Source organism: Arachis ipaensis, chromosome B03 (genome assembly GCF_000816755.2).
Source record: "Arachis ipaensis cultivar K30076 chromosome B03, Araip1.1, whole genome shotgun sequence".
Taxonomy (NCBI): domain Eukaryota; kingdom Viridiplantae; phylum Streptophyta; class Magnoliopsida; order Fabales; family Fabaceae; genus Arachis; species Arachis ipaensis.
Window position 1 is genome coordinate 44,704,918 of NC_029787.2, and position 10,802 is coordinate 44,715,719.

Genomic DNA, 10,802 nt, shown 5'->3' on the forward strand with positions numbered 1-10,802 from the left:
AATTATTTAAACCAAATCATATAAAATTTTTATTATTTTACATTTGCTAAACTTTATAATTTAAATATAGAAAATAATTCGATAATTATAAAATCAGATAAAACTTTAAATTATTTTAAACTCAATTAATCAAAATTTTCTTTAATAAAATAATTTATGAGACTAAAGTACTTAATAAATAAATAAATCGAAATTAACTCTTAATAAGATTTTTTAAAATTTTTGGGTCTTACACTGAACGCCAGCAGGGGACCTCAGAACGCATTGAATTCGACCCTCTTGGGGTGTTTAAACGCCCATTATTGAAGTTAAACGTCCCCAGCAGCCCGAATCACTCTTCTTTGGGCCTCTCATGTGGATTTAGCACTTCTTAACTTATTTTATTTTCTTTTTGTAATTTTTAATTAAAACAATATCTTTTAAATTTAGTCTTAGAGATTTTTACTATAAACAAGAGACTTTCTTCCTCTTGAGGATCACGTCCTCGGGAGGGGACATTCAGATCCAGACAGATCTTCTTTACTTTTATTTTGTTTTCTCTGTAAAGTATGAGTAACTAAACCTCCTGGTTAAGGTTAGGAGTTCTGCTTATTTCGATGGATTAATATTATCACTCTTCTATTTTAATTAATGTTTGATTCCATTCTAAGGTGTTATTTTCGTTCTTAATCTCATGAATCTGGGGTGGAACGACAGTATGACCCCTTATTTTACATGAGCACTTGTGATTCTCGACAGAGCTATCTTTCTTGGGCTACAGATTGAAAACACTCCTCCTAAACTGAGGGTTATCCGCGACTGATTGAGATATGTGACATGAAATCTTGTCAGTTTTGGGTAATTAAGGTTTATGTGGCACTAAACTAGATTTCTGAACTTCACCCTTTTATCTGAAAGAATTGACCTTATCTGTGGCATTTTAGTAAAGATTAAGGGAGATTAACTCGCTAAGACATTAGGTTTTAATCACTTATGGTTTGCCATGAAATGAATTATTTATTGTTAAAATAGTTAGTAAGGAGTATTAATTCGAAAAAATAAGCCTCTTCGAGACGTTAACTGCTTCCATATATTATCTCTTTACCAACCCTTTAATTGATTTCTTTATTTTCTTTATTATTTTGCTTTATACGAATTTAACAACTTTTTTTCTATTTGTCTGATTAAGTCTTGTAAGACAAATTTTACTTGCTCAATTTAACAATTTTCGTGAGATCAATTCTCACTCACCTAAGGTATTATTTAGACGACTCGGTGCATTTGGCGGTAAAATTGTGCGAGTTCAAATTTCGCGCACCAGTTATATAAAAAAAATTTATATTATATCATTAGATTTTTATATTTTTGAACAAAAATTCCTATACTTAACAAGCTCTGAGCGGGTCAAAGTTATCAAAGGCATGTTGGTGTTGCCGTGCGCTGACGAAATAAAGCCCGCAGTTACGGTACGTGTACGTCTACGTCTGTGTTTGGTCACAAAAAGTAAAACGTTGGCTCCCGCGTAATTTCATCTCGAGTGGGAATGGGAACCTTTTCTACCTCTGCGCCATGCAATATAATTTAATACCACTATATTATTTGCATATTAAAATTAAAATTAGTTATTAAAATTAATTATTAATATAAAATAATATTAGAATATAAATATATATTAAAAATAAATTAAATTATATATATATATATATATATATATATTAATTAATTTTAATATACAAATAAAATTTTTAAATTCCATATTAATTACATATCACATTTATTTATTCATCCGCTCATCTCAACCTCTTCTTTATATCCTTTCTTTTTCTTCATATCAATATAACCGAGCACCCACATTACCGAGCAACCACACACGTCTGATGTCACCAAACCCCCTAAAATATACATACTGTTTACACCAAAATTACTAAAATAACTTACAAAATCCAAAATATCATTCCCACAGCATTTACACTTTACAGTAATGAGTTTCATATCTTCCTCACTTCTTATTTCCCTTAAAAATTTTCATTTTTGAGTCTAAACTCGCATATTATTATTATTATTGTTATTATTATTATTGTTTAATGTCTATACATTGATATTAAAGTATATTATGTAAAAATATTTTATAAACACAAAAACTCAGTCATTTATAGTTAGAATAATACATAATATACATTTCTATATAATAGTTGACGGATGACTTAATTTTTGATTTTTTTAAATAAATAAAAAATATTTTATTTACCAAAATATATAATTAATATCAATTTTACAAAAATTCATCTTATTTTTTATCTCGTTTACAGTAAACGAAATAAAAATGCACATATTTTATTTATATTGCAAAAGAGACAAGGCAATATATGGTAGACGTGTATATTTTATTTATAGTATAAATAAGATACGTGCATTCTTATTTCAATTATACTGTAAATGAGATACGTAACAAGTTATGACATTTACACTATAAATGAGATCGTTACAACAAATTTTCAACAGTTATAAAAGGATGTGTAATTCTTTGTATTCTCTACAATACAAACGTTTTACTTCTTCTTCTCTTCCATTTTTCTTCTAAAAAAATAAGTTAAAATGTCTAGTAATAGTAAATACGTGGTTGTAAGTGTGTATCCCAATTGCCATATGAGAAACAGTGACACTGAGGTGATATTTGATTGTGATAATTCTATTCTGTTGCGCACTCCGCGAATAAATTTTATATCCGAGCTGAAGAGTCTGATATTGAGTAGCGTTGGTGGTAGCGAAAAAAAGTGATCGAACAGGGTGGAGTATAGGTTGCTAGCACTGATAGAAAATAGAAATTTTCTATTTCGTCTGTTTTGACTCCATGACGACGAAATAAGAGATAAGATAAATTTTCGTAAAAATATAACAAATTATATATTTTGATAAATAAAATATTTTTTATTTATTTAAAAAAATTCTTAATTTTTATGCAGATGAAATATGATTATATTTTATATAGTTATCTAACTAGTACTATATTATAAATAATAAACAATTTGTTTGGATGAATGTTTCAATAAACTTTTATTATTATTTACCGTTCTCTCATTATATTACACATTTAAATCTTTTTGGTAACTAAATTCAATAAAATTGGTCTAAACTTAATTACTTACCAAAACTATGAGAAAGCACGGATCGCGGGTATCCGATTACCTGTCCGAATCTGAATCGAACCAATTAAATTAGTTCTGAAACTAATGGGTAATTAAGTCCAACCCGAACCAAACCAATGACTCCCTCTAGTAATTGGTTCGGATAACGGTTCTGGAGGTGCGGAACCCGAATCAACCTCTAGATCCGACCATATATTAATTAAATAAAATAATAAAAATTTAAAATATATATATGCCTTTTAATATGTTTAGATTTTAATGTCTTTAGAGTTTAATATATTTGGATTTTAATGTGTTTAATTTTTAATGTATTTGGTGTTTAATATGTTTGGATTATTTCTATTAATGTTACATATTTATTGTACTTACAGATTTTTTAAGATAACAATTTCGCTTTTTTTTTTTATGAATTTCTTTTTCATCGGGTATCCAATTATCCGAACCGAACCAATCTGTTTTTAATCGGTTTGGTTTGGTTAGGGTACATACAAAAAAAATGCAAATTCGAACCAAATTGAACCAATTACAATTCAATTGGTTCGGTTCTAATTTTACCTTAAACCTGAACTAACCCGACCCGTCCTCACCTCTAACAAAAACCACTTTCATTACACGCAACATGTACACACGCGCGCTTCACTAACGCAAATGAAACGCCTGCTTCACTAACATTTTGCATGCCACACTCAAAGAATATGAAAAACTGTTCCTATCTTCATGCATCTTCTCCTTTTTCTTTTATTGGTGTTGTTGTTATGTTGTTGAATTTTGTTTTTGTTTCTTCTTCTCCTCTTTTTTTTCATGTTATTGCAGTCATTTATTTTTTTTTGTTTTATTTCTCTCAAAAGAATAAAACAAGACAAATTATGAAAAATAAAATAATAAGGAGAAAATAAAGAAAAAAGACAAAAAAAAGAAGAAAACGAAGCAGAAGACACCAAAAATTGTGCATAATTTATCAAAAAGATAACACTGAAATTTCTTAACAATAACACATAAATGTCTTAGTTTTTGCATCGAAAACTTGTTACAAAAGTACTAAAATATTTTTTTAATGCTGCATTTTTTCTTCTTTTTTTTTCTTTTTTCTGTTGCTCTTATTTCTTCTTTTAGTAACATTACTTCTCATATTAGACTTGAATGAACATGTTTATACTATATTGCAATCTTATTTAGTTGAATGAATGTAGGTTCACATTTATTGGATTAAATTCTTAGCAGAAATGGACTGAATTTTATTATTCATTTTTTTTCTTTTTTTCTTGATTTTATTTCTCTCAAGAAAGTAAAACAAGAATAATTATAAGAAAATAAATTAAGAAGGAGAAGATGAAGAAAAAAAATAAAAAAGAAGAAGACGAGAAAATGAGGAAGAATAAGAGTTTTGAATTGTGTGCACCTTATTTAAATTTAGAATGCACCAAAATTTTTTAATGATGACAACACATAAACAAACGCAGTTTAAAACAACCTCATATCAGAATGCACCGAAATCAGGAACAAATACAGATTCAACAAAAAAAAATTAAAAAAAGTTCTACATTATATTCAAATTCAAACCTTTAACAATGAACACATTTTTCACAAACAAAAATAAAATTATCCAACTACTGGAATATCAAATACTAACGAACTACATTAACAAAGTTTAAACCAAGCCTCATTCATTTGATTTGTTTCAAAACAATAATTTAATTCGTCTTGGTTCAATTCACAGTGTGAACTCATATTATTTATTGTCTTCGAAAACGAAATATTTATTTAAATTTGATTTCACAGCTTGATTTTAAAAAAATTTGATCGGAATCTTTAAATCATATCACTTTGATAGTGAACAAAAAAAACACAAAAAAAGAGAATATAAAAAATGTAAACAAAGTTGAGAAATTAAAAAAAAAAATCTGCATAAAAAAAAAACAGTTATATATAGTTACATATTAAATCAAAAGATTAAAAATAGATAAATAGTAGCGCTTGAAGTTAAATTAGGTTATATCAATTTGATTGAATTTAGTTAGTTAAATAACTTAAAGGTAGAGTTTTATTGTTTTATTTATTATACGGAAAATGTTACGAACCTATGTAAGCCACGAAGTTTCCTTCTCAGTCGAATAATCTTTTCCTTATTAATTGATTCCGATTCCTGCCCTTTCTACACACGATTATTATTATAATTATTTTGGTAGGAATTATTATATTTGATCATGACATGATTCTAACTATTTATAATTTATAATAATAATTAATGAGTTATAATTTAAATGAATAAATATATAACTGAAAAACTTTTTATTTATGTATATTTTATACATATTGTGCTAATTGTCATTTTTTTTGGTGACTTGCTAATTGTCATATGTAAATGATAATAAACGATTTTGAATTAACTTTCCAATTCAAGAATAAATTTTCTAAAGAATTACGTAAATAAAAGTTATTTGTATAAATTCGAATAAACAAATAAAGCAAAATCGCAGTCTTCTGCATCTGAAGAATAAGTTGTTTTTCGCGCACCGTTTCGGCGAGTATTGTATTTCGCTGAAACAGTGAAGAAACAAAACGGTTAGTCCCTTCGGATGGCGATTTCCGATGTGCATGAGACTTCTGTCGCCGGCGACGGAGCCAACCACTCTTCGCTGCGGCGGAGGCACAGCCGCGTAGCTTCCAGCGGCGGCAACATGTTCGACGAAGCTGCGGCTTCCGCTGAGGCTGTGATGATAGATTCGTCGGGGTCCGACGATTCACTGAACGAGAGGATAGGTGCCGCCAGGGAGGAGAAGGTGAAGGAGAAGCAGAAGCAGAAGGAGGAGGACCGGAAGCCGCCGGATCATGCTTCCCGAAATGAGGTCCAAGACGGCGAACGAGCTGCCGCCGGAGATAACTTCACTTACCGGGCTTCAGTTCCGGTTCACCGGAGAATCAAGGACAGCCCGCTCAGTTCCCGCAACATTTTCAAACAGGTTTTTACTTTTTCATTTTTTTGGCGCTGATTTGGTTTATCTGTGTTCTGCATGTGAAGTTCTGTTACTCTTGATCCAGTGAATTGACGATAAGAAGAATAAGAACAAAAAAATTGGAATGTGTTCAGTAATTGTAATGGTAACACGTCGCATTGTAATGGTGACAAAAATTTTCACTACAAGTTTAGCAGTTCAGAAGATCGTGCCATCAGGATATATTTCATAAATGGTGAAATTTAAATTGCTTCATATTTTGAGGTTTTTTTGGTATGTGGCTGTGGATTTTCATGTTTGTACCCACATATACCAATAAAGTAGTAGGAGTGACACTTTTAGCTGCATGCTACTCGTCTCTTGTGGATACGTATTGCTATAACAACAATTCTTCTGCTACTCTCCTTCTATTGCTAACCATTGGGCTATCTCACACATGTAATCTACCCTCCTGGCCGGATGCTCCGGTTTTTCCCCAACATGTCTAGACCATTTAAGGTGAGATTCCTCAGTATTTTCAACGGTAGGCACCACTCAAACTTCATCTCTCATGTCCTCGTTCTTTATTTTGTCCATTCGACTATGGCCACTCATCCACAACTAAAGCATCCTCATCTCAGCCTATGGGTATTTGTTGCAAGCAAAAACCTATTTGTGTGTTTAATGTTAAATAAATGAGAGAAACAGGTTTTTCAAACTTATTGTTTTGCTTAACATGTTTGTTTCTCCTTTTGCTGCCGCGTGTAAGTTTTTCTTTTGGTTACTAACAAGTGTAGGTCAATTGAATTGCAGAGCCATGCAGGACTGTTCAATCTCTGTGTAGTAGTGCTTATCGCGGTGAACAGCAGACTTATCATTGAGAATATAATGAAGGTTTTCCACTTCCATTTATTCTCAGTGTCTATCTTGTAGGATTTGAAATTCCAACATATGAATGTGCATTCATCTGCAAGACACACAGCTTTAATTCTGTGGTCTTTGATTTGCCAGTAAAATCTTTTCCCTTTCTAAAATCTCTTTCCTGTATTATGTTTTTGCAGTATGGTTGGTTGATAAATTCTGGCTTTTGGTTTAGTTCAAAATCGTTGAGAGATTGGCCCCTCTTAATGTGTTGGTAATGAGCTTGGAGAATTCTTGAAGAATAGACTGATTTGGTATAGCTTTTTCGAGGGTTTGTTCTTAAGACATTGCTTAACAATATTAATTATTCTCTTGCAGTATTAGTCTTAATTTATTTCCACTTGCTGCTTTTATGGTGGAAAAGTTGGCACAGAAAAAGCGCATTAGTGAACCGGTAAGTGATCCTCCCAGGTAAGCTTTTATTGTCACGGAGAAAAATGTTTGTTAAACTTATGAATTTTTTTATTGTCATAAGAATAATAGTAGTTTCAGAGTATGGTTATTTGTGGTGTCATATTTTCAGTTATGAAATCTTCCACATTTGAATAATTGGTAGTGTTGACTTGAATGTTGCAGGTTATTTTTCTACTTCATACAATCATTATGACAGGAGAAATTTCGTTCCCAGTTCTAGTAATTCTCAGGTCAGTATAGAGTTAATTCAAAATTGTTTCTGGGTTTTCCAATAGAAACTCTCGTGACGCTGCAATCATGAAAGTTTCTATTGATTTGTGTGTGAAAGTTCGTGTGCTTGAGGTTAAGTTGATAAAGATGTTTTAGCTATGAGATTATGTAATAATTTGGGCTTTATTTGAGACGTGTTTTAAAATTCTTCTGCTGAGCATCATCTTAAGTTTTCATTCAGATAATGTTGAAGTTTAGCTATCACGCATTTAACTATTCAATGTAACCGATACAAGCCTTAACCGAATATAAGATCATGGTAAATTCCCTGTTTTAATGAGAAAGGTTTACCACATTTGTGATAGTGGTTTCTCTTAGAAGTGATATGATAGAGAAATATACTTGGTGCATAAACTAACTATGTGGTCAGGTAAGTGTCATTTCATAGATATTGATATTCCAATTGTATCTTATGGATATGTTGCTTTTTTGTCCAGCTGTGATTCTACGTTTTTATCAGGCCTCACATTGATGATGGTTGCATGCATTATATGGTTAAAATTGGTGTCATATGCACATACAAGTCATGATCTGAGATCACTTAGCTTGTCAATTGAAAAGGTGATGTTTAATTTCAATTTGGAAAAACTTTACTTCGACATCCAAATTGCTATCCTATTTTTAGACACTCAATCTAGAACCATTTTGGAAAACTTCCACTTGGACATCCAAATTGGTGTTCTATTTGTGGATACTCAATCCACAACCCTTGGTTAGATTGTAATCCCCACTCACTTTTACTTATTCAGTTTTCTCTACTGTTGGATTTAAGTTTGTCTGAAATAGACACCAACATGGATGTACAAATATCATTACTATCAATTTTAAATGTGTAGACTACTGTTTCAGAGGGTTGTTCCTGGTCGTCTTACAAGAATAGGTTCTATTAGTTACATGGAAAAATACAGTCTTGGGTTTCATCTTCATTAAAATAATATCTATCCTACTTATTTGCCCATTCCTTCCTTTCCTCCAAATGCCTATCTTCTAAAAAATCTATTCAAATAATGTTAGATGAAAGTTCTATTTTCTACCCCTCTTCAATCATGTTCCCTATGTTACAGGGAGAAACATTGCCCAATAATTTGAACATGGAGCACCCTTACAGAGTGAGCTTCAGGAGTATGGCATACTTCATGGTTGCTCCTACATTATGTTACCAGGTTGCAGCACTGTTAGTAAACCATTTGTTTGTTTGCTTGTTTTTTGTTTTTTTGTTTTTTTGTTTTTATCTTTTCTTTGCAGAATTTCTTTGACTTTTCATTGTTTCCTTATTTAAATTCTCTTTTACTGAGTGCACTTTTTTGCCCTTGATTTAATCACTCGTTGATGTTGAATTCAGAATTTGTGCAACACATTTACACAACTAGGAAGTCAAAACTCTCATATAATAAGAATATTGCCCTTGATTGCTAGATCAGAGGAATTTGTCCATGGATTATCTCGTCGCTGTCATTTTTAGGTGCCGTACTTTTTGGAGAATTCATTCATTTCTGATCCGTTTCCCTTTTTGTCACCAAAATTGGCTAGTCGACTTCATTCTTTTCAGATTCAATCCTTTTTCGCTCATTCTTTTGCACATTCCTTATTAGACAGTGCAACAGCTGTTCATCATTGAGAAACGTGTAATATCTGTAAAATTACTTCCAGAATTCACTCTCTCAGTTCCCTTGTACCTTCTATTTGTACTAAATCCCCAATATACAACCTCATTGTATTGTGCTAGTTTCTAATCCAAATTATTGTAGTTGCATCGTCCTCAATGCACTATCTCACTAAGCTTGAAGGGGTTAAACCCGGACTGATTGACTGGTTGTATTGGATCCATCTGGTTGTTTCTCATTTTTTGCACATAGTTGATGAAGGTCTTCTAAAGGACATAGTATTACAGCAGTCAGTGGATTGAAAATATAGTTTAGCATACACCTTTTGGCTTTTTACATTTAATGAGCGTTCTGGGTTGAGTTCACCATCTTCTATCATAGACATAGTGGTTGTCCTTCCATGTAAATTAGTTGTTGACATTCATGACTTAAACAAAAGGCACAGGGCAAGAAGAAAACAGTTGTATTACGTTAATCATGATTGGATAATGGTTACTAATGTGCAAAATTTTCCTGAGATTTTCTGGGTGCTATGCAGGTCTCTTGTTTTGTACTTTTGTATTTGTGAATATTTGTTCTGAGTTAAAGTTCTGACATTGTTTATGCTTGATTTTATTTTGCCACTTACATTTCCTTTGTAACTGCTGTTATAGCCAAGCTATCCTCGCACACCTTCCGTCCGTAAGGGCTGGGTGTTTCGTCAACTTATCAAGTTGGTAATATTTACTGGACTTATGGGATTTATAATAGAACAAGTAAGCAGTGACTGTTAGTAAAACACTAAAACTAGTGTATCTTTATTTTCCCCTTAAGTTTCTATTCACTTATTATACAGATTTTGTGTAGTCTGACATTTTGCTGGTAATTTGCAGTATATGCATCCTATTGTCCAAAATTCACAACATCCTTTTAAGGGAAACCTTCTATATGGCTTCGAGAGAACTCTAAAGCTTTCTGTTCCCAATGTATATGTGTGGCTTTGCATGTTCTATTGCTTCTTTCACCTTTGGTGCGTATTTTTCTTCTTTCTTTTTTGTTCAAACTTCAAAGTATTTACTTTTTTTCCCCTGCCCTTTCCCCCCTTAAAAAGTGGCATGATAGTCTTTGCTCACTAGCAATATTCTCATGATGATTGGTTACATGTCTTTTGTTATTCATTGGTGTCCACCTTATATACACTTGAAAGCAATTGCAGCATTTTTGGTTGATCTAGCTGATTTAAAGATGTCTAAACACGGATAATCTTTTTTACTTTTGAAGTATAGGCTCTATAAGATGTAAAGTTAGTTTTATTACTGCAGTTGCTCTTGGGCCATCTTATGTGAGTCTTATCTGAAAGATATGCAACAGGATTATAGGGATTTACTTTATTGATTAGTTTGTGTATTTTATGTGAAATGTGACAGAGCGGATAGCTTGACAAAAATCTTGTTTTCTGTTTTCACTTTTCTCTTCACAAATCACAATATTATGAAAAAGGGAAATATTGAAAATGAAAACAGAAAATGGAAAAGCAAACCAAATGCACCCTTATT

General features: G+C 31.6%; 1 protein-coding gene across 1 annotated transcript in view; it reads left to right on the top strand.

The window, feature by feature from the left end:
- Positions 5,575 to 10,802, top strand: part of LOC107630508 (diacylglycerol O-acyltransferase 1A) — a gene marked incomplete in the record, with an annotated part of 8,092 nt that continues 2,864 nt past the window's right edge. The window contains 9 exon segments of the mRNA XM_016333662.2: positions 5,575 to 6,085; positions 6,872 to 6,952; positions 7,120 to 7,193; positions 7,298 to 7,373; positions 7,556 to 7,623; positions 8,101 to 8,224; positions 8,728 to 8,826; positions 9,921 to 10,022; positions 10,140 to 10,276. Coding sequence (XP_016189148.1) covers positions 5,702 to 6,085; positions 6,872 to 6,952; positions 7,120 to 7,193; positions 7,298 to 7,373; positions 7,556 to 7,623; positions 8,101 to 8,224; positions 8,728 to 8,826; positions 9,921 to 10,022; positions 10,140 to 10,276 — 1,145 coding nt within the window.